The sequence below is a fragment of the Medicago truncatula genome, chromosome 2 (genome assembly GCF_003473485.1).
Source record: "Medicago truncatula cultivar Jemalong A17 chromosome 2, MtrunA17r5.0-ANR, whole genome shotgun sequence".
Lineage (NCBI taxonomy): Eukaryota > Viridiplantae > Streptophyta > Magnoliopsida > Fabales > Fabaceae > Medicago > Medicago truncatula.
Window position 1 is genome coordinate 46707551 of NC_053043.1, and position 24775 is coordinate 46732325.

The 24775-nt window shown below is 31.7% G+C and overlaps 2 protein-coding genes and 1 long non-coding RNA gene across 4 annotated transcripts; 1 reads left to right on the top strand and 2 right to left on the bottom strand.

Annotated features, from left to right (window-relative positions):
- Positions 1 to 1998: 1998 nt before the first annotated feature.
- Positions 1999 to 3086, top strand: LOC120578098 (uncharacterized). 2 transcript variants are annotated; one of them, XR_005644030.1, is made up of 4 exons: positions 1999 to 2039; positions 2126 to 2162; positions 2325 to 2413; positions 2913 to 3086. It is a non-coding gene; the product is annotated as an uncharacterized lncRNA (long non-coding RNA). The 2 variants fall into 2 exon arrangements; XR_005644029.1 differs by having other exon boundaries at positions 2006 to 2162.
- Positions 3087 to 8475: 5389 nt separating this feature from the next.
- On the bottom strand, positions 8476 to 9413 carry LOC25487834 (kiwellin). Its single transcript, XM_013609874.3, has one exon. The coding sequence runs from the start codon at positions 9290 to 9292 to the stop codon at positions 8633 to 8635; it is 660 nt and encodes a 219-aa protein (XP_013465328.1). The 5' UTR covers positions 9293 to 9413; the 3' UTR covers positions 8476 to 8632.
- Positions 9414 to 14898: 5485 nt separating this feature from the next.
- LOC25487835 (kiwellin) lies at positions 14899 to 16001 on the bottom strand. The gene is made up of 2 exons (XM_013609875.3): positions 15575 to 16001; positions 14899 to 15441 (listed from the first exon to the last, which is right to left on the bottom strand). The coding sequence occupies exons 1-2, from the start codon at positions 15927 to 15929 to the stop codon at positions 15128 to 15130; spliced, it is 669 nt and encodes a 222-aa protein (XP_013465329.1). The 5' UTR covers positions 15930 to 16001; the 3' UTR covers positions 14899 to 15127.
- Between the last annotated feature and the right edge of the window lie 8774 nt (positions 16002 to 24775).

The window sequence follows — 24775 nt, forward strand, 5'->3', positions numbered from 1 at the left end:
AAAACTTTCCAAAGAAAAATACAAGAAGAAAGTGCATATAAATTAGTATAGCTCTAAATTAAAGATTCAAAGAGGTGATGGTACCACGTCAAATCAATACATAAATCCTACTTACACTGTTGGGGCACCATCAAACCATTCGGTTTCAGGCTCTTGCTGTCTGGAACTGGAACTGTGTGAGTTAAACTTAAAACAGTGATAGTGTAGTAATTAACATCGATCAGTGCTTGTCACCATCAAATGTCAATCCTTCTATTCTTTTATCATCATCACTCTACTCTACCTTACCTTTTTTAATATTTCTTTTTGCCACTCTAGTTTCCATGTATCTACGCCTCTGCCACTCTTACAATTTGTTGAAATTTAATAGAAAAAAAATGCAAAGTACTAAACTTGTTAAAAGAAACAAGAGGAATGATATTTATACAACCAATCCTAGATAACATTTGTGACAACCACTTTTTCCTCTTTTTTTATTGGATAAAAACAATAGAGAGAGAAAGAAAGAATAAGAGAGTGAATAAAAACATATGTGAGTATGAGATAGAAGGTTGCTTTATAAGTTGTCAAAAAGTGGTTGTACAAATATCATTTTTAAGGAAACAAACATGTTTTGATTTCTATAATATGTGGGCTTTTTGTTTTAGTTTTTTTAATTATTCTTTTTTTAGTGGGCTTTTTTAATATGTGGGCTTTTTTTAATTATTCTTTTGATTTCTATAATATGTTTTGACAAAATGAACAAAAATTGTTAAAACTAAAAAAAAATTAACGAAATTTTTGGTGGGTTACGTAGAATAATAATCTACTCTAAATCTTCTTATTCCTAAACAAAGCTTTGTCGCCCTAATTTTAACCTAATATTTTAGCAACTTTTCCCTCCTTCAAAATCTAACCATATTTTCTAATTTCCCTCCTCCAAACCCTAACCATGATTTCCTAACTTCACTCCTCCTAAAACCTATCTAATTGATTTCCATAAACCATATCTCCTAACTCCCCTCCTCCAAACCCTCACCAATATATTTTAATCCTTTACCCTAAACCGAGATCTCTTTTTAAAACCATACCTTTCACTTAAACTGAAATTTCTACCTATCTAATTGATTTCGATAAACCATATTTCCTAACTCCCCTCCTCCAAACCCTCACCAATATATTTTAATCCTTTCTCCTAAACCGTAATCTCTTTTTAAAACCATACATTTCTCTTAAACGTTCCTAAACAAAGCTTTGTTGCCCTAATTTTAACCTTATATTTTAGCAACTTTTCCCTCCTTCAAAACCTAACCATATTTCTTTTTATTTATAAACCTAACATTGTTGCCCTAATTCCAACTAATATTTAACCTAAAAAATTATAGCCACTTTTCTCTCCTTCAAAACCTAACCATATTTCCTAATTCCCCTCCTCCAAACCCTAACCATGATTTCCTAATTTCCCTCCTCTTAAAACCTAATTCCCTCCTTTAAAACCTAACCATATTTCCTAATTCCCCTCCTCCAAACCCTAACCATGATTTCCTAATTTCCCTCCTCCTAAAACCTATCTAATTGATTTCCATATTTTCTGTTGCCATATTTTTTTCCTCACTTCCTCAACTCATTTACCCTAATATATTATATTTTATCTTTTATTTATTAAAGTTAACCCGAATGCTAATTGTTGCCCTAATTTAACTTAAATTCAGTGCTTGCTTTTACTGTATTACCCATGTTTAAAATATCAAATTGCAGAAATCTCCTATTTTTTTTTTTTTAAAAAAATTGTTTCCTACTAAACAGATAAACTTAAAAAAAAGAAAAATAAATCACTCCTATTAACAAATTGTTCCTATTTTATTGCAGAAATTCCCAATTCTTTTGAACGAAACAAATCCCTCCTATTCTTTTGAACAAAACAAATCACTCCTATTTTTTTTTAACAAAACAAATCATTATTTCCTGCTGCTTTTGCTAATAGATTTTGTTACTCGCATCCTTGGAGGTTGACTGGTCTAAACTCCCATAGAATTTCTGAATCTGCTAATATCATTTGTGTAAGATGATGATATATGCAATGATTTTCAATGTTTTTTCTTTCTCCACCATGTTTTGATCTGTAGCTTTATTTTACAAATTGCAGATTTTGTTGATGGAAATGTGGATTTGGGGATATGCAGGTATGTTTGTTTATTTCACTTTCATTATGTAATTGTTTCATTCTAATTATTATTTTTTCTTCCCTTTTTTTGAGTTTGTATAGAAGTTTTTTTTTTTTTTTATAAAATTGCCTCACTTTCTCTGATGGTTCCCACTATGTCGTTGGATTTATCACCAAGAAGCTGGAAGGGTTGGTTCTATCCAGAAAGTTGCAGATAGGCTTCGTTGTTACACTTGGTCATGACTTCTTCATCTCACTTCAAAATTGCAAGTGTGTTTTCTCTCTCCATGCGAAAATTATTAGCTTATCTTACAATGGAATTGATTTAATTAATTAATTCATTAAGTATGTAACAAACAGGGCTCCACAATGATTTAATTGTTTCATTCTAATTTAATTTTTGTGTTTATATAGAAACATTGTTATTGTGTTAACATTGAGAAGAAAAATCAAATGGATTTTTAGCTGCTCCTCCTCTTTTCTGTGACTAAGGTTAACCACACATCTTTCTTTCCATTCAATTCCTCTATTGTACAAAATAGCTTGCAACAACTTTTTAGGCTTCTTACAAAATCAAAGTAATTGTTATATGATTGGTGTGGGGTTTGGTTTGTTGATTTTGCAGTTCAGAAATTTTCAAATTCGGGGTTGAAATAAGAGTATGAGCATTTGTTTAGTTTGATTTTTGGTTATTTGTAATCCGATGACTTTTTGAATTGGATTGCTATCTAATTTATTATCATCTCTTTTTTTGTTTGTTATATTCTAGAAGGAGGTTTATGCGGTGGTGGTTGTTGCAAGAAGGCCCTCGCGGTGATAATTTATACGGTGGTGGTTGATTATACTGATGTGACTGTGTCTTAGATATCCCCTGAGCTATGCAAACTACAAATTAAGTTGTAAACTATGATTCATATCATTGTTTTAATAAGGATTGGCCCAATGCTTCATTTGATATTCTATTGGTTGAATAAGGATCTATCTAAGCATATGATTGTGTCTTCAAAATATGCTTAACTTACCATTAACTATAAGCATGATCATTGCAAAACATTAATTGTAAATCATACCTTACCTACATAATATAGCTATATATTTCATGTTATTTTAATTTACGGTTTTTATGTGATGTTGAACTCCTAAATTACTAATATATTGTGCTCATCATTGACCCGTGTGGTAGCACGGGTTAGCAAATTATGAGGTTTTGCTTGACATGAAGGCAATTTCCGTTATCTGTCGTCTCATTTGCAATGACTATTAACAAGAGTTAGGGTCAGTCGTTGAAACATGTTGGTGTTTATCTACCGTCTCCTGTTTTTTCACATGGACAGTTGTACGTCGCAATATCACGGGTTACTTCGAGAGGTGGTTTAAAAATATTGATTAATGACGACGACGGCGATGATATCGATGTTGCATCAAATGTGGTCTACAGAGAAGTTTTCCGTAATGTGTAGGACTTTTTTGTGTACTGTTCATTTTCTTACTTATTGAAACTATTTGCATGTCAACGAACTTCAATTTCCCTTTCAAAATTATATGTTATTTTAAAGTAACAGGAACTACGTACTAGAATTATGGAACAATAACAAAGTCTTTGATATTGACATTATGCTTTGATTCACGACAATTTTTAGATTCACGCGAACTACAGTGTCTTATTTTTTCAGTGAATATTATCTTTTTTAAATGACATGTGCGTTAGCACGGGTCAATGGTCTAGTATTTATTAAAGTTAAAAATTAGAGAACGGGACCAACTTGATTTTCTAAAGTACAATCAAAGGAGTAATAATTATTTATGGAACTAAAATGAAACCAACAAATTAATTAATAGATCAATATTTAGTCTAATTTCTAATCGCTCCTTTCTCTCTTATTAAAAGGCTTGTAATATTGTCAGATTGTATATGCTAAAACCCTAAACTACCTTTAAAATCTCCTATTTTTTAAAATTTTAAAATTCAAAAATAGAGCGCGCGAGAAGTATGGAATGTAGAGAAAGAAACGCTGTATAATGAATGTGTTGTGTAAAAGCCCAATAGAGCAATAGACCAACCCAACAAGTGGACAAAATGGGAAATTTTACCCTATACCCCAGCACATGTACTTTCACCCCTACATATTTTCAAAAATTCCAATTTTACCCTCTTTATTATTTAACCTTTTGTACATTAATTTTTCACCCTCACATTTAACATTTCCCATGAGTTCACCTCCACATTAATTTCTCATCCTCAATTTTTTCTCCTATAATATCTCTAAGAAATTTTTCCAGAATTTCCAATATTTTTCCGAAAAATTCATCATTGCTTTTTCTGAAAGGTGTACAGGAAGGCTATGTATATCCTTTACAGACTGGTACACAAGAGCTAATATATTAGATTTTGTTGTACAAGAACTAATATTTAAAACCATTTCTCTCATAACAAAAGAGTATGCAAGAGCTTCTATAAAGTAACAAATTAACAAATATCAAGTTTAAGAATATGAATAAAGAACAACAATAATTTGCAATTTCCGTCTCAATTTTAACGGTTCGGTAATTCCCATCTCAATTTCTTTTTATTTATAAAGTAATGGTGCAGTAATTTCGTGAACGATTACAACAACCCACTAACCTATAAAACCTTGGCAAACCTAGAAAACTTCAATCAACGATTTGGTAAATGATTAAGAGAACAAACACGGGAAAAAATTAAGTGAAAGAATACAAAACGATTTAGAGGACACGCAAAAGAAGGTTTATTGTTGGTTGGGAGCAGGAGATCGGAAGTGTTTTCACAGGAAAGAAGGGATGAACTTCTATCGTGTTTTCCTGGAAGTGTTGTTTTCCAGCAGCCACGTTTTTTCCAGAAAAAAAGGTGTGGGGTGAAAAGGGAAAGGGTGATTGTGTATTGTTTTATATAAAGGGTAAATTTGGTAGTTTGTGTCAAATGTTGGGGTGAAGGTATAAATGCAGGGGTGTGGGGTATAACTCAAAATGTCTCTTCTTTGTTCGTTTGGGAACAAGATTCCCAGCTGTTACAATAGGATGTTGTAATCAATTGCAACCGTTTAATCACAATTGAACGGTTAAGATTATTTCAACTAAAAACACAATTTTTAATCTCACTCGTTTAATATGAGATAAACAGCTAGATTTAAAACTGCGTGCTAATTTTACAACAGCAAAATCTGGTTCGATCATTTGTTGCTTTTCTTTTATGAAAAATCTTGTGTTTGTTTTCTTGTTTGTTTGTGTCAAATGCCAATATATATATATATATATATATATATATATATATATATATATATATATATATATATATATATATCATGTTAATGTTGTGGAGGATAGAGCCATTAACATCCTCAAAATAAAACCGATATTAAAATGACATTAGAATGAGTGTGTTGGTTTATTTATCATGGTGATTTTTTAAGGAAAACATTTTGGTGATTTTTCATTAAATCCCAGCTAATTTCGATATTTAAGGAGTTGATATGCATATGGACATTTGTGCAATTGTTAAACATGATGTTCTTTGATTTTTATGAGTATTTTTAAAGTGCGTGTAAATTGTAAAAAGATAAAACTAAGAAAGATAGAGATTAGCACATGTGATATTACATAGCGTATGTATGTATTTTAATGTTCAAATGACACTTATAAATAAAAAGTGAAATTGAGACAACCAGAGCCAGAAATTTTGTAGAGCCTGAACAGAATTTTGACCACATTCACATGTGACATACTCCCTCCGTCCCTAATTATAAGACCCTTTTGAGAAATTTTTTTGTCCCTTTTTATAAGACCCCTTTGTTATTTTCAACTACATTAATTATTTCTTTACATACATACCCCTATTTATTATACATCTTTTTCTTCAATCAGCAATAAATAACATGTTTAAAACATAAACCACCTCTCTCTCTTAAAGGATAAAATTGTAAAAACAATAGTAATTACAAACATATTTAATACAAATATCCACTATCTTAATTCCCGTTATTTTTTCAAAAGGGTCTTATAATTAGAGACAGAGGAAGTAATATATAAATAATCATAAATTAAAATAAAAAAGATTCGTTATTTTATCAATAAAAGTACAATTTAATGACAGCCCTAACCATAAGTAAAACTCCATAATATTTTTAAAATAGTCTCTTTAAAATTACCTACGGATCTTGATTGATATTATTGCGGGTGCCAAATATATATATATAGAATATATTTTAATTGTTACAAACTTAATTTACAAATTCCAAGCAGTCATGTTGGTTGAGTTTGCATGTATGCACCGTGTGGTAGCCGGTCCGAGTCGCATTAACTTTTTTTTTAGTGAATAAAAAAAATACATTTTTTTAGTAAAAAAAGACTTCGTTTGCTGCTGGGACGGATGGAAACATGTGTTAATGTGTGGCTAGTTTAGTACTTTTAAATTATCTAGTGGATACCATAGTTCCCATGAGTCCTTGAAGAGATCCACCACTTAGTATGGGTTGAGCCCGAGCGTGTGCCCAGGCTAAATGGATGGTAAAACCGCCCCTGGAGACAACTTATAAACATTACTCCATCCGTTGTAAAATGAATGTTGTTTAAGATTTTTATACATATATTAATAAACACATTAATTAAAAGAAAAAATGTATTATTTTACCAAATTATCCTAATCAACTATAAGTTTGTTTTTCATTAAAGAAAAAATAATATTTTAATAGTAGTGTATATAAGATTAATTAAAGTATACAATTGAAAGAGAAAGTTATTATTGCATTGAAACTGAAAGTGACATTCATTTTAATTATTTTTTTATTTAAACGAGGGAGTAAATTGTTAAAAAAAAAAACTTATAAGTATTAAAAACATAAATCAAATGGAGACTACAATTCATTATTAACTTGATTTTGTTAAATGGCCATTGATGTGACTTTTAAAAGTTAGTGAATATATGTACATCTAACAAATAATTCAAAAACTTTGACACTGTAGTACCTAATACAACTTTAATACGATTGTCACGTTTAGCAAGAGTCATGGGTTCAATTCTCACATTGTTTTCTTTAACCCGATCTTGATAGTTTGTTGACCATGTTCAATGAAACTAAATTTCACTCTCAAAATCTTGCTCGTAAGACAAGATGCCAAAACACACATGGACCTAGATCTTGAAAGTGATGTTTAATTTCATTGAACTTTTAAATATATAAATTTAATCATTAAAATCTTTAATCATCTATAATACAAAATTTTAAAAACTTAATATTTTAAAAATATTCATTTTAACAAATAACAATATACATGTTAACAACTGTATTTATATATTAGTTAAAAATATGATCAAAGTAAGTTACGTAAATAATTCATATTTTAAAATTGCATCATGTATTTAAGAATAGAGACATGTACTTTAATAGCTATATGATTAATTGACATTGTTAAACTCATGAACAAATGATTCAAATGTTAGTATTACATCCTAGGTTGTATAGGAGAATAGCACTAGTTAATATTTTTATTTTATTTTAGAAAAGCACAAGTTAATGTTATTTTCTTGGTTTCACTTTTATGTATATACTTGTAATTAAAATATATTATGAATAACTTATGAGTAGTGCTCATTATTATCGAACAATTTTTCAAGTAAAGTGCATTATTGGTTGTGGTAGTGGTCATAGTGGCTGTGGTAGTGGCATTTTTTTTTCTTTTCAGTTTAATTGCATATTTGATCCCTCTATTTTTATCATTTTGCGAAATTGATCCCTCCTATTTTAAAATTCGACAATTTTAGTCTTGGTATCAAATATTTTGTCTTTGTGATATGATGTTTTAAATAAAATTTTCATAAGAATTTTGTTACAATTTCATCAATGTTAATCTTTTTTCATCTTCATATCATATTCCACGACATTTAAAAGTTATCACATCACATTTTTATAGTTTAAAAATATGATGGAGGGATCAAAACTCTCAAATTTTAAAATAGGGGGACCAATTCTGTAAAATTGTGAAAATAGGAGGACCAAAACTGCAATTAAGCATTTTTTTCCATACCGGTCATATACCAACCTATGTGATATTTTTTATTTCTCTTCCTTTTTTATCATTCCTTTGCTCTCTCTTTCATTAAACATTGCTACATAAAGGTGTGGAATGGATTGTCACATGAGATGGTCAATGTATCACTACTCCATGCATTTTGTAGACAAAAAACTATGAGCAAACAAAAAATTGAAATGCATACATGTTACTTTTTTTCAACACAAAATTGAAATAAACAACATCTTTATTTACTTAAGTAAAATAGCAGATATAAAAAAATGCTCATCCATAGTGAGCATTCTGCATTCTCACACCATTCATCATCTATATTGCACGAAAGGAACACCAAAATACATAGAGAAACAACACTAGCAAGCTTAATTTAACCTTATGCAAATTAAGCTTGTTCTTATTACCAATTACATGTTGCATATACTTTAGTACACGTTCATTCATTTTCATTCAAGCTATAGACCATGTAACTGGTACCACACCATCATCAGTATTTAACCCTAATGCATTCCACACAGCTACAGATCCATCCACAATATTGTTACGACAAGGTGGCTGCCATGCATGCTCCTCATCACAACCATTCACTGAATCACATTCATCCACCACCTTCGCCGTCACACTCCTCCCATTCCTCGCTGTGATTCTAACCATTTGCCCACATCTTGAACCTCCTTTATACCACCCAGTAGACAACGCCACAATATTTTCGTTATTGTTCTGGTATTTTCCGTAGCACTCCGACGGACCTCCTCCACTTCCTCCTTCACTGAAATCATTCCACGTGAGTAATGCTTGTGTGGAGGATGAAACTCGTGGAGAGCACTGGTATTGAGGGTGTGATTGGCCGTCGCATTGAAGGTTGCCGGAGGATTGGCAGTTACCACCAGCCAGTGGTGGATTAATGGTTTTTCTTCCACTGCAGATGTGGGTCCCAATATCTGGGTCATCGTTACATTTTCCGTTGATGCAAATGAGTTGACCATAACAGTCGTTGAGATCGTTGCATCCTCCGTTGCATGAAGAAATAGCGTTGGTGAGGAAAGGAAGGTTTGTAATGTTGAAAAGGAAAATGGAAGCTAGAAAAACAAGATTTGATATGAGAGTCATTGAGAGTATAGTAGAGAGAGTGGGTGGTTTTTTTTATTATGCTTGCACTATGATTTTGGCATAGGGCAATTTCTTATCCGTATATAGAGCTTGAAAAAATCTGATTTGTACCCATCTGAATCGTTGAGAGAGAACCATTAGATGGTGAAAGGAATTTTTGTACTTCATATGAATTTAATTAATCTATAAATATGACTAATAAACTAGATTCCATAGAAATTTTCTATACAGTAGACGCTTAAATTGAGATGGAGCAAACAAACCACTTTAATGTGTGCAATATATTCGACTGTCGAAATCACTTACCACTAAACTATGGTGGAAACTTCGTACTTATAATATGATAGAGAAAATAAATAAATTAAGATAGAATGTTTCATCATTTGATAACACTTTAAATTTAATTATAAACAAAAAGTTGGCTAAGTTTGTTCAAATCAAATATAATTAACTTTGGTTAAGGTTGAACATCATTTTTGTACAACCAACAACTTTTTTGCTATTTTTTAATATATTTTTATTGATTTTGATTTGCGTGCTCCTCACATTGTCAAAGGTTGTTGCATAAGTTGTACAAATATCGTTGTACAAATAACACAACTCTAAAAAAAAACAGAAATTGTTTTTATCACAATTTTTATTTAATTTGACATAAATGGAGGTGGACTACCATGATATATTAGTCATTTTTATTTGCCTAGGTTTTATCAATGGTTCCATTGTTACTATAGAACGTTGGTGCTTCTATATCACTTTTATGTGTTTTTTTTTTTTCTCTCCGAAAAAGTTAAATTAACGTACCCAAATAAGTATTAGGAGACTTTAATGTGTTATTTTAAAACTAATAATATGATTAAAGTCAAATATTTCTCTCGAGTAAAAATGATGTTTCAAAACATTTGATAGTTTTATGATCGATTGACATTCTAAAAATCACGATTGAATAGTTTAAATATAAATATACATCCTAGATTGCATATAAGAGAGCAGTGCAAAATTGATCATTATTATAGACCAATTTCGAAACATTTTCTTGATTTGACTTTTATGCACAAAATTGTATGAGTCACTTATGAGTGATGGTCATTATTATAGACCAATTTTTTAGGTTTAAGCGCATTCTGGTAGTGGTAGACTGGTAGTGATCATAGTGGTGGTGGTATAATATTTGTAGTGGTTGTCGACTTTTTGTTGAATAGTGTGGTTGTAGACTTGTAATAGTGGTGCTAGTAGTAAAAGTAGAAAATTTTGAAAATAGCATTTATTCTGGTAGTGTAACTTTTGCTGTTCAGTTTAAAAAGAAAATTGTTTTTCTGACTTTGAATACTTCCTATTGATACAAGAAAATTACTAAAAAGCTCTCAGCGGCTGTTAACAACCGTTGATGAAGCCGACATAAGTTAAATGCTGCGGGTGATGATAGTAGTTAACTACCGCTGCATGTTTGGTTCCATTTCCAGCAGCTCACCTTCCAGCAGCTCATAACCAAATTCTTTCATACTTAAACAAACAAATTCATCCAAAATTTTCATCCTTAACATGATAAACAAATTTTTGCATCAAATTGCAAATTAATGAATATAAAACGTACGAAATAATATTTAACAGGATAAAAGTAAAACGCAAGAAATAATATAAAAGGTATGTCGGAAAATGTCATAGAAATACGAAAAATGTATGGAACATGTCATAATTATACATCATCATCATCATAGTCAAAAAGTACATAAAAAAAAGCCTAATCATAATCAACCCTGCTGCCTACCATGCCTCTGCCCCCTGCGCCACCTGACAATCTGATACGTACGGGCAGGGCGATCAGTACCGGCCATCCGCATCACCTCCTAGACAATCTCCTCTTTAGTCATCTCGGCTTGCTTGGCCACAATATCATTAGCTATATGAACCACATCCCGGATGATCGTCAGTGTGTCAGGCATCTCTCTGGCATGCTCCTCCTCTATAATCTGCTCCACATTCGCTGACCTGGGAGGAGATCCTTCATCAGGTGGGAGAATACGAGGGTGAGAGACTTTGGCATACCAAACCATGTAGTTAGGGTCATGATGCCATTGTTTCTCACACCCATGTACCCAATCAGGGTAGAACCACACCTGAGCATTTTGCAACACAGTGGTCAGCAACTGCGTAGGCATCTGAGCGACAGATGACGGATGTCTGGGAACATCCTGTACAAAGAAAAACTGCCTCTTTACACGCTCACGTAAATGACGGTACACCCTCTCCTTCCCGAACATCAGCCATCCCGAGTAAGTGCACAAAAGCTGAAAAGGGCGCACATCTATGTGATCACCATAAGTACAAAACCTCACATCATCCACCTCTAAGCGATCCAGCCGTAAGCGGTAATGGTGCACATATTTATGCCCTTTGCTAGTAAGCCATCTCCCAGCACATGGTCTCTGCGGAGCTCCTGTTTTTCTTTCTTGGGTACGGACCTGACAAATGCTCCAAAATCCATCCCTGCAACAAATAAATAATACAGAAAAATAATTACTCGAGTTAAATATTCAATAAATCTAATACATTATAAAATAATCTTATAATTCGAGTGCTAGAGGTACTCGCCGCTTTACCTTTGCGCATCCTATCTTCTCTAATAACCCACTGCCGCTCATCCTCATCCCTAGCCACATCTGTGCAAAACAAATTTAAATAAACACAAATAAGTGGACAATGTATTTAGGAAAATGTTACATAGACACCCTTTATTCCCATACACCCTTGTACACCCCATACATTATGAAGAAAGAATAGGAGAGAAAAGAGAAAGTGTGCTTGTGCGGGGTCCATGTGGCCACGTGTCAGATTTTTGTGTGGGTGTCAAAGGGTGTATTGCCACCTAAGGATGTCTATGTATCATAACTCATGTATTTAAGCATTTCCTAAAAACTATATACTTTTAAGGCATTGAACATAGCATAAAAATCCAAGCAAGTAACATGTAACATATAAAAAATTAAACTTAGGCATTCATACAAATCCACACTTAGAATCATTCAACACCTTAAGCATTTATATAACATACCACATTATGTCATTCTTCAAACTTCCAAAAAATTTAATCCAAGCTTATAATAATTACAACATATATACATTATAAAATTGAACATATTTTAAAAAAAAAATTACACAAAAAAAGCAATATTTTCTCACTTAGGCATTTCATCAAACACCTTATGTGCATTCTAAATTAGGAGCACAATTAATGTTATTTGAACATCTAAAGGGTTACATTGTACCTACATTTACTATAAACAACAATTCCAGCATAAACAATACTTTAAAACATCTAAATCATGCTTAATTTTCAATTTTCTAACCTAACCTAAAACTAATATTTTGCTCAAAATTATGAAAACTAACACCCTAAACAAACTACATTGCATGTATATAGGAAGGAAAGAACTTACTTGTGAATTAATCGAAGACATTGGGCGCAAATTCGTGAAGTAAAAGTTTGGAGAAATTTGAAAGTTGTGTTTTAGTGTTTGTGTTTCTGGAAAATGTAAAAGTGAGGGTTCTGTTTTCGTTAAAACGCAAAACTCAACGATTGTTAACTACCGCTGAGTGCCAGCGGTAGTTAACTACCGCCAGTTAGCAGAACGGTAGTTAACTACTGCTGGGGGCATTTAAGTATTTTACTTGTGTCTTTATGAAGTTTTTTTATGTCAAAAAAGCAATTTTCGTTTAAAAAATATCTAAAATATGATTTAATCATAACGGTTTTTATTTTTTATTTTTTATTTTTTATGTTGCAAAAGAGGGCCGAAGCCCAAAGAGAAAGAAAACTAAGAAATTAAACGGACGTTCCTAGGCATGCAAGCCCCAGAAATATCATCAAACAAAAGACTCTGAAGCTCACTAAGGGGATTCTCCATAATATGAAAATCCATCGAAATGCTGAAATTAGCAAACCAATCTGCACTTCTGTTACCTTCACGCCAAGTATGAGTAATATTGACAGTCCAACTCAAACTCAAAAGTTGTCGAATACGCTTGACCAAAGTAGGAGTTGTTCCACCAAAATTGCAATTTTTAGTAATCATGTCGACCAACGTTCAAACATATCTAAAAATATTTGATGTAGGTGGTCGATCACAAAAATGAAAACCAATTTTGTTTTTGTTGAATTTTTTTTTCTTCACTATTTATATTTTTGTTTATGAAAGTAAAATACTTCTCCTCTTTCTTTAAACACAAATACTGTATTTGAAACGGTTTTTGTATTTTTTTTGAAATACGTACGGGTTAAATATATTTTTAGTCTCGATAAATATATCAATTTTTTATTTTAATCTTTCTAAAATTTTCTTTCGATTTTTAGTCACCATAAAATTTTCAACCATCACTTTTAATTCATATTTTTAAGACAACTCATGTTTAACCTTTGTATTTTTTAATGAATTGTGTAGAATATTCTAAAAATCTCTTCCAAAAAATTAGAATTTTTTTAACAAAACATGAATTAATATGAGTTTTCAACCGCTAAACATATAAAATTTATATTTAATTCATGTTTTGTTAAAAAATTCTAACTTTTTTCCAAAGAGACTTTTATAAATATTATAACTTTTAGCAAAATTTGACTCAAAAATATGAATTCTACATATAAGTTTACTTAAAATGAGGGATCAAAAACGAAGATGAATTTTTTTTTTGGACTAAAAGTTAAGGAATTTTTTTACAGGGATTAAAACAAATTTGTTGCATATTTATAAGGATTTAAAAAACATATTTAACCTAATAATCTAATAGCTAAAATATATTCAATGAATAATTAGTAGAAAATTTGAGGTTCGAATCTCAACCTCTACAAATCATAATATCCCTATCAACTGGACTATGTTCAACATTTTTTCAATCATGTTTTATCTTTACCACGGACTAAAAAAACACCAAGTTTACATTTATTTCATACGGTATTTTTTTTTAGAACAAGAAATTGAAGACCAATAGATTCGATTCCTATTTTAGTATTTGCTACTTTTCTACGGTGTATATGCCTCTTTTTTCGAATTAAATAGGGAAAAATTATTTAGCTTTTTTTTTTTTTTTTTTTTTTCTGACTCGGGTAAAATTAATTAGTTAATTACATTAACATATATTTGGATAACTTATTACAAAAAAAAAATAAAAAAATTACATGATATTTATCAATTTGAATGTGATACGTGAAAATACAATTTTTTTAAATATAAAAATATACGAACAAGAAAGAGAATAGATGAATTAACTTATGTGTCACAATTAGATTGATCAATGTTAATAACATTCTCATCTTAATGATACATAAGTGGAGACCTATTTATTCAAAATGACCATTATCTTCTTTTATTTGAGACTTGTAGGAAATTTGGCTACGTACCTCTTTTTTTTTTTTGAGTAATACTACGTACCTCTTTTTGGCATATCCATTTCAAATATATCTCATATATTCTATTTTACAAAGTTGATTTTGTTTATAAAAAATAATTTTTAAGAGATTAATTGCTAACCAAATCACACCATTATGTCACATTTTATATTAATTTCTAACAAAATCTCATTTTAACATATCTATAAAATGAAATGCAATTAAACAATTGTTGAAGTCATAAAGTACCTCCTCTTTATTTAATTAAAAATAAAAGTAGATATAAAGAATGTTCGTTCACTCATCGTGAGCATTCCCATCATCTACATTATTACACTTACAATAGAAACAAAGGACCAACAAAATGACGAAATAACACACACAAGCTTAATTTTACCTTATGCAAATTAAGCTTAGTCTTATTAATTATATATATTAGCCACTACTTGAGTATTCTTTCAAGCCATAGTCCATGTAACTGGTACTACACCATCATTTTTATTCAGCCGTAATTCATCCCACACAGCTGCAGATCCATCCACAATATTGTTACGACAAGGTGGCTGACCTGCATGTTCATCATCACATCCATTCACTGAATCACATTGGTCTACCACTTTCGCGGTCACAGTCCTCCCGTTCGACGCCCTAATTCTAATAAATTTTCCACACCTTGAACCTCCACTGTACCATCCAGTCGATAATGCCACGATTCTTTCCGAGTTGCTATGGAATATCTCATCGCACTGAGAAGCACCTCCTCCGTCTCCTCCTGTTAAATATAGTTTGAGATTTATTAAAATTAATTATTTGAATATTATTTAAGGTAGTTACAAGTTTGCTAAAAAAAAAAGAGGTAGTTACAAGTTAGTTATAATCACTTGATAGTTAGTTATATATGTTACCTGCGCTAAAATCGTTCAAAGTGAGTAATGCTTGTGTGCCGGAGGATACATAGGGTGGAGAACACCTATATTGAGGGTATGATTGTCCATCGCACTGTAAGTTGCCAGAGGTTCGGCAAGTCCCACCACCCCCGCTTGGTGGTGGTGGTGAAGGTGATGGTTGGGAGCAGATGCGGGTTCCAACGTCAGGGTCATCGTTGCATTTTCCGTTGATGCAAATGAGTTGACCAGCGCAGTCGTTGAGAGTTCTACAAGGTCCGTTGCATGAGGAAATAGCATCCGTGAGGAATGGACCGTTTATGATGTTAAAAAAGAAAATGGAAGCTAAAAAAACAAGATTTGATATCTGAGCCATTGAGATTAGAATAGAGAGTGAGTAGTTTTTGTGTGCTTGAGCTTCAAGTGTTACTTTGGCATATATAGGGCAATTGCATGTCCATATATATAGAGTCCCAAATGTTGTATTGTACCCACCATGGAGTTATTATTATACCTAAATCAGAATACAAATTGAGCATCTAATTTTGAAAATTGGAACAAATAGCAAGTTTTGACTAGTTTTTGCGAGTCTTTTAATTATACTTAATTCATTCTAAACTATAAGATATTTTTGGCATGTCATACAAGAGAAATATACTTAATTTTAGATGGGAAAGATAAATTATGAATTGTTTTAAAAAAAATTTATTCATTACCAGATGAAAAAGTTAAATTAAAATAATTAGAAGAAAAAGGAATACGATAAAAAAAAAAATTAATGGTTCGTTGATATTTTAAAATCATCTATAGTTTGAGACAATATTTTTATGTAAAGTGAGTACAATTCGGGACAGAGGAGTATTGACATTATCCACTCGGTTTTTTTTTTTTTTTTTTTTAGGTAATCTTGTTTTTTGGTTGAGCCCTTGCACTTCTTCCAATTTTAAGGTTCAAATATTAGTTGTGCTTTTCTCCTTTGTTTCTAAAATATATTTATTGTTCCGTTAAGAAAAAATACATAATCTATTTTAATTTTTAACCCAAACACCCATAGTAAAATAAAAGTTTTTTTTAAGAAGTCAAATGCAATATATAAAACAATAAATCATCCCAATTATTAACACACAAGATGTGTCTAAAGAAGAACAGTACAATGAGTCAAATCAACAAACAAAATATAAACAAAAAGAAACATGGGCCTCATCTACCAAGAAGAATACCCATGTAGAGCGACGACGAAGACCACCAAATATGACAATCAAAAGAAAAATCCAGCTTACTCGCCTTCAGCCACCACAAAAAATGAAGCTTAATACTATCAAGAAGTTGTTGATCAAGAGTCAGCATTGTATTGTTGAAAACAATTAAATACATTTTTTAGCCAATTTTTTTTAAAGTTAACATTTTTTTTTTCTTTTCAATTCAATAAAAATAATAATACTCAACTCCTAAATACATGTCGCAGTTTTATCATATGCATTATTAATATAACTTAATTTAATCATATTTTTTAATAATATATAAATACAAATGTTAACCTATAAGATATATTCGATTTGTTTCCATATATATTTTTAAAATGTCAGCTTTATAATGAAAGAAAGAGAGAGCAGACAAAACACAAGAAGATATTAATATCAACTGCGACATGTGTGTTAGTAGACAAAATACAAGAAGATAAAACCTCAAAAGTTAATGACAGATTCATAATAGAGCAGCATAACTAAAGAATGAAAACTTGATTCGCCAATCTTAAGACACCCTAAGTTAGAGGGCATCAACCAAGAAAATAAACCCGCCACACCAATCTTAAATAAATTCGGCTGCAATTTGATAAGTGATAACATAGTCTACATTTTTTCCCTGAAGGAGATAACGTAGTCTATATAAAGAGCAAGACTTACCTTACATCTACATAAATGCAAAATTTTAAAAAAAGATAAATCTATGTATTAATGAAAACTATTTTGACCGGCATGGAAAATGTAAGATAATGGAATGCTTGAGTTTTTTATTCATGTGAAATGCTAACAAGTACCTCAAGGATACCTCTTAAGAAGTCTAAAAAGGAAAATTTGTTTTGGAGTCAGGATATGATATAAAGTTGGATAGAGATAAGATATGATAAATATTAATCTTATCATGTGTTTGATGTGCACATGATAACAAACATGATATCATTATAATTAAATGAAAAAATTGCTCTCATAGTTAATTAAATATTATAAAAATGGCAAGTTATTAATTATAATAAAAAATACATGCTATCATTATTTTAAAAATGACAATATTTTAAAAATAACAGAATATCAAGGTAATAAATAAGGAATGATCTTCTAATCCCATAAGTATAATTTCTAACCCAACCTATACTCAGGATAGAAATTACGAAGGAAAGTCAGGATATGATAGAAAAATGGTTTATTTTATCATATCCCTTTGGTGCATCAAACATGAGATTTAAGCAGGATATGATTAATGTATCATATCCTATCTCTCTATCCTGACCATCAAACGCACCCTGAAAGTTTAAAAAGTAGCTTTTTGTACATAAAACTTATATTTATTACCATTTTTAAATCCTTAACCATTGCCCTAAGGACAATGGTTAACAAGACCCATAGAATAATACAACTATTGTGTAACGTTTGATCAACTATCTTATTATTATGATAAACATAATTATATGAAACTAATTATAGCCAATTATGACAGAAAATCCACTGAAGAACGACGTCATCAAGAGTGGCCCATTGTGATGCAGGACTTGTTGTGAGCGAGCATAAATGCGGAAAAGCTTAGCCTCGGTTCCATATTGATCTTTTTCCATCTCAAGAATAATATGAATGTGGTTCCTAAGGTTCTCTTCCCGTAGATGGAACGATGTGATGCATGACTTGATGTGAGCGAGCATGAATGCAGAAAAGCTCAGACCATGCTCCATATTGATCTTTTTTCATCTCAAGAATAATATGAATGTGGGGTTCCTAATATTGGAGACGACAAGGGCGGGATGAAACTCCATTTTTGAACCTTTGAGTGTGGTTACCTTGGGTTGATTGAAATCTCGAGTGGCAACAGAATTTGAACGGGAATCGGCGTTGTTGTGGTCAGAATCAGACATGATTTGCAGTGGAAAAGAGAACAATCACGATCAAGACACACGGTGCGAAGAAGAAATTGAATACGAAAAGCAAGAACAGTCACGAGCAAAATTTCGAATATGAGTAGACAAAACAACTTGTGATAACAGAGAAGGCACGACGCGGTGGTGTTGTGTTCGTCGGAAGTGTTGGAACAGGGATCAGAGTTGCGAACAAAGATCTGAATTGCGGACATAATGAAGAAACCCGAGGGTTCTTGTGTAAGGTGGTGCGGTGTGCGTCGGCAGCGGCACAAACAGAGCAGAGGGCGAGAAACTTAGTGGCTCTCCTGTCAACAATCATTGTTTGGTTCTTCAATTGATATCTTGTCTTCGTTTTGCAACCCACTCTCTCTCTCGTTCTAGTGTTGAAGCCGAATATAAAGGCCTTGCTAATGTTGTATTTGAGTCATATTGGCTTCGTAACCTTTTACTGGAGCTTCATTTTCCCATTCCCCAGGATACGTTGGTGTATTGTGACAATGTTAGTGTCATTTATCTCTCTGGTAATTGTAACGGCCACTTTTAATTAATTAATTATTTAATCGAGTCTAGACGAGTTATATTATATTTCTATAATATATGTGTGATTTTGATGATTTCCGATGATTTTAGATGAGTTATGTGATGTGATGATTTTATGAGAATATGAGACTTATTTTGTTGTTTAATAAAATAAGATTTGAAAATAAAATAAAATATTTAGTTAGGGGTTGTTTTGAGATTTTAGAGAGTTTTGGGGGAGAAAGTGAGATAAGATAAGTTATTAGGAGGAGTTATAAAAAGGAAGACCTAGGTTTTTAGAAACATTTTGTACGTACGACTGTTTTTGGTGAAAAGGGAGAAAAAGCCATAGAAGGGAGAAGACAAGGGAGAGAGCTGCGATTTCATCAATTAAGGTAAGGGTGAGACTAATGATTCAGTAGTATTAATCCATGTAATTCTGATGATCAAATTAACAAATTAGGATTGAATTAAAAAGTTTATGAAATTAGGGTTAATAGGTGATTTTGATGATCCAATGATGTTAGGTTGTTAGATTGATGCTTAAAACGTCCTTTGACCTTAGATTATGAATAGGATGAATTCTGGAATCGAAATTAGGCTTTAAACCATGTGAGTTGTTGAATTGTTGTAAAAATAGCACTTCTGCCCGAGCCTATATTCATCACTCGCCCTCGCGAACGATGATCCTCGCCTCGCGAACGATGAACTTCATCGCTCGCCACACGAGCCTTTTACCCTCGCCTCGCGAGTTGCACGTCGCAGCTCGCCACAACGAACAACTGAACTCGCCTAGCGAGCTTGACCAGAGAGCATGTTGAATTCTATATTTTTGACTTTTGAGTTGAACCTTAGATGTTTTTGAGTGTCTAAGGATGCATATTAAAGATTAAATGATAACTTAGAACGAGATTGAACCTGGTATAGCTTAGAACAACTTTAGTTGGAATTCTGGCTTGTACTCGCCATGGCGAGCAGATGCTCTCGCCTCGCGAGCACTTCCAGAACTGAGTGCAAGTGAGGATATTGCGATCTGTTTCGCATATTTTGTTTAGAGATGGACCCTTGGGTAGTAATGAGACCTATATAAGAAGTTAACTGCAATCTGTGAAGCTGTTATGAGATGTTTGTGTTGATTATGATGTATTATAATGTTTATGCATTACTTGAAGAATATTTGTACTGTATACATAAGATGTTGATGAATTGAATTGATATAATTATCATGATTGTTGTTGTAATCTGCCTATGCTGCTATTGTTATTTAACCAAGTTGCATGAGTCGATATAAGATGATTAAGATGATGTTGAACCTCCAAATTATTGGATATATATGAGATGATGATTAAGATGTTTTAAGAGATCGAGTCCATGCATTAGCATACATTTGTTGGGGGCTCATGCCCTAGAGCTTTGTACTCACCACGATGGAGCATTAGCTCAAAATAACGATGAGGGCTCATGCCCTGAAAGTATATTAATACTAAAATAATGTTGGGGGCTCATGCCCTGAATTGGTACCACATGCATATAAGAGGTCTAAGTTGCATAGTCGAGTCAATGATGAATGATGTTAAGATGTTATGAGATTTATGATGCTTTAATGAAGTGATTACTTGATACATTGTTATCTATGATGTTATGATGTTTAAGATGCTTATGTTGAAGATTTATGATGTTAATTATGATTGTTGAATTATATTGATTAATATTATTGTTTTGTGAAATCTCACCCCTTCTGCTTGGAAACGTTGCTCTTCGTATGAGTAACTTGCAGGTGATCGAGCGTAGGTTGCTGTTGTGCTGTCGTGAGTGGCCTTGCCTCACTGAGTCTTAGGTTGCTCTGATACGTAACGAGATGGGGTTTATGATATGCATGCTTCATTTCCTTTACGTATTTGACTTTGATGTTTACGTTGTTTTAACTGAATTTATTTGAGATATTATGATGGGGCATGCGTGCCAAGACAATTTATGATTTTTGAATTAACTCCGCTGCGATGATTGAGATATTTTGTTGGAAGTTAAATTGTTATTTAACTATTTTAGATTATGTGAAATGTGATATCCCGTTTTGTGATGTTTACTCTGATTTATGTTAAGAAATTTTTATGTTGGGAAAACGGGGTGTTACAGTAATCTTATGCAACATCAATACCAAACATATTGAGATGGACATTCTTTTTGTTCGGGAAAAAGTAGCTTGTGGTCAGGCACACGTACTTCATGTTCCATCTCGACATAAGATTGAAGATATCTTCACCAAAGGGCTTCCTCGCATTCTCTTTGATGATTTTTGGATCAGTATAAGCGTCCGTGAACCTCCCCCTTCGACTCCGGGGTGTGATAGAATATAATATTTTGTCATAATTGACTATAATTAGTTTCATGTAATTATGATGTATCATAATTAGATAGTCGACCAAACGTTACACAATACTTGTATAATGAAAGTAGCTTAACTCTGTCCAAAATATATTGTAACGATTCTTGATTCTTCCTTATTATTAAAAATTCTATTGTTTCTTTCTTTTCATACCAACTAAACACAAACAAACCAAATTAAATATAAACTAGATCTTAATCGTTTATATTCACATATGTTACAATTTTTGTCTCAATCCATATTTTTATCTGACAAAATATTGATTTGTTGGGAAAATAAAATGATAGTTATTGCCCCAATATTTATTTTTAAAACGAAATATCAATTTTTACTAGAATTCTTTTTTTTTCTTCATACAAAAAACTATGATTTATTGTCAAAATAGAAAGTTTAATTAAAATATACTTCTTAAGTCCTTAAATATATGTCACAATAAATTATTTCACACATGTCATTGCACAACTCTAGCCATTATTATCTTTAATATTTATATTGAAAAATTGTTATTTAAAAATATTTATTAAGACAAATCAAACAACATCTTAGATGTTATATATTTTAAAAAAATCTTGTATGCTATAATTTATCTTTATATATTAGTTAAAAAATTGCAGTGTCAGAAGAAAATGTATTACATGAGAGTTACATTTTTTTTTTTGGTGAGAATTATCAAAGTTTACATAGATAACAATAAAAATAATGACATTTTGTCAAAAATAATAATAATGACATCACTAGTAGCAAAAATGGATATTTATAGCAACGGTCAATGGATTTTATAGCACTAGCAAGCAAAAGTAGTAAGTTACGAGAAACCTAAAATTGGTTTATAATTAATGTTTTTGTCCTTTGAAGAATGTTTCTTGCCGTTCAATTTGACCTTCTTAACGGAATCCTCGCCTGAAGTTTCGCCTACCCACGTACAATATACACTCTCCTTTGTTTTTGATTTTGTTTTTCTTGATTTAAGTTGTAAATTGATTTATGATATTTTTGAAGATGAGGTGGAATGAAGCTGGTGTTGTTGGGATCACAATGAACAATAGTTTCATAGAATAATAGCAAATGATATGAGTAAAAACTATAAAGAAGGACACCTCAAATTTTAACGTAGAAATCTCTTTGAAAGAATAAAAACCACAAGACTTACTTCAACCAAAAACTTCTACCATTAAAACAGTGGTTAAAACCATTGTCTTTCTACTATTTTGAGACGAGAAATGCTAACTTGTGTCCTAAGGATATAAATTAAGGTTTCAAAGATAGAAATTATGCATAATAAATTGTACCAATTTATTTCACACAAAATTGAAATTTAATGTTTCTCAATGAATTTATACTCTTTATAGAAACTTTAACATGTGCCTAAAAACACAAGTTAACATTATCCTTTTTAACAATTGACAAAATATCAAAATCACCAACAACAGTGAAACTAACAACAAAAGGGCAAATCTCTTTACAAACAAATGAGTATTCCAAAGTAAAACAAAGAGAACACAAAACTATCTAACTAACTAATTAACTTAGTGGCAGAAACAACATACTCATATTTTAGCAAAAAACACAGGACATTTATCGAACACACTTTAGTCACCGAAACCAATTCATTTTTCATGCAATTCTCACTTTCTTGTAACATTGTGCCTCTGCTTTATGTTTTCATGCAATGCGCACACACACTTGAAACTAGGGATTAGCTTCCTTTTAGACTATATACTTGCTTGTTGCACGCACAAGGCGCGCGAGCGCACACACACGCTAAAAAGTCACTTGTTGGGCCAAGCTCAAACACAACACACATTTTTTTTTATCTTTCTTTCTATTTTTTATTTATTTAATTGGTGTGTGGTCTCCATTTAAGAAAGGATTCACCTAATAATTCCCCCTCTCATAAATCAAGTGGGGCGAATTAGTTGTCGTTCCAATAACTATGCTCAAAGACTTAATATTCCATTACTTAAAAATAAAAAACAAGTGTTCCATCATTAATTAGAACAAGAAGTCCTTCAACGGTATAGCTCTTAAATGATTTTCTTAGATGGTTTTTATTTTAATTTGCAACACTTTCAACATCTAACAATTTTTACGATCTTCATCACGAGTTGGATCATCAAAATTAACTACATCAATGTCTTTTAACCGCTAGTTTTCTATGAGCTGAATATCACAACATTTGATACGTTTTTTCTTAACATGATCACCAAACATACAAAAAAAACTCCATCTAGACTATAGCCAATAAAGGTACACTTCTAACTCTTCACAAAACATGCACTTAAATGTACCATTGGTTACCTATTTTGTTAATTCACGATTTTAATCTTATTTATAGATTCAAAAATATAGTGAGCCAGTTTGTAAATTTAGAAGGAGACTTCTACCACTGAACACGAGACTTGTTTTTTATTTTGTTGATAAAAACAAAATGATATTCATCCATTCAAATCGAGAGATTACATCATTCAACATCGCTAAAAACGTAAATGATGAATCTGCGAACAAACTCATAACATTCAAGTTAATAGCATATAAAAAGATAATGCCTACAAAAACATAACATAAAATTAAAGTGACCGGAATATCCATGGCCGCCGGATCTGCAACGTTGACGATCAAATCTTTGATTGAATAATCGATCTTTCAATATGAATCAAACAACACCGCACAAGACGACGAACAACAAACCACCACACTTAGATGATGAAATCACAAAGAAAAAACGTAGATCTATGTGAAAATCCCTTATTTAGATTGAAATAGAGAGAAAAAGACGAAGAGGGGTGATTTCAGGTCAAGAATAGACCCAAAATCACCCCTCAATTAAGAAAATGGAAGAGAAAACCTAAAGAGAGAAAACTAGGGCCGACCTTTTTAACACGAGACTTGTTTTTGTTAATGTGTTAAAAAAAATTCCTTTTTTAAAAAGCATATATTGAATTATACAATATGAGTAATAATAGATGAAGGACAATCTTCAATCCAAATCTTAAGCGTTCGTTTCGTGCACATGATAGGAAGACAGGATATGATAAAACTATCATATCTTGATTCAATCTGCTGTTTGGTGCACCAATAGGAAAGGATAATTTAAATATATTTCTAATCCTATCCTACTCACCCTTTATTATTTTTATCCTTAAATTTTGGTGGGTTAACAACCTGATAGCATAAAGCTTTCAAACGTGTA

Coding starts and splice junctions, on each gene's coding strand:
- LOC25487834 (XM_013609874.3), bottom strand. CDS start 9,292: ATGACTCTCATATCAAATCTTGTTTTTCTAGCTTCCATTTTCCTTTTC.
- LOC25487835 (XM_013609875.3), bottom strand. CDS start 15,929: ATGGCTCAGATATCAAATCTTGTTTTTTTAGCTTCCATTTTCTTTTTT. Junction 15,442..15,574: donor TTTGAACGATTTTAGCGCAG/GTAACATATATA, acceptor TATATTTAACAG/GAGGAGACGGAGGAGGTGCT.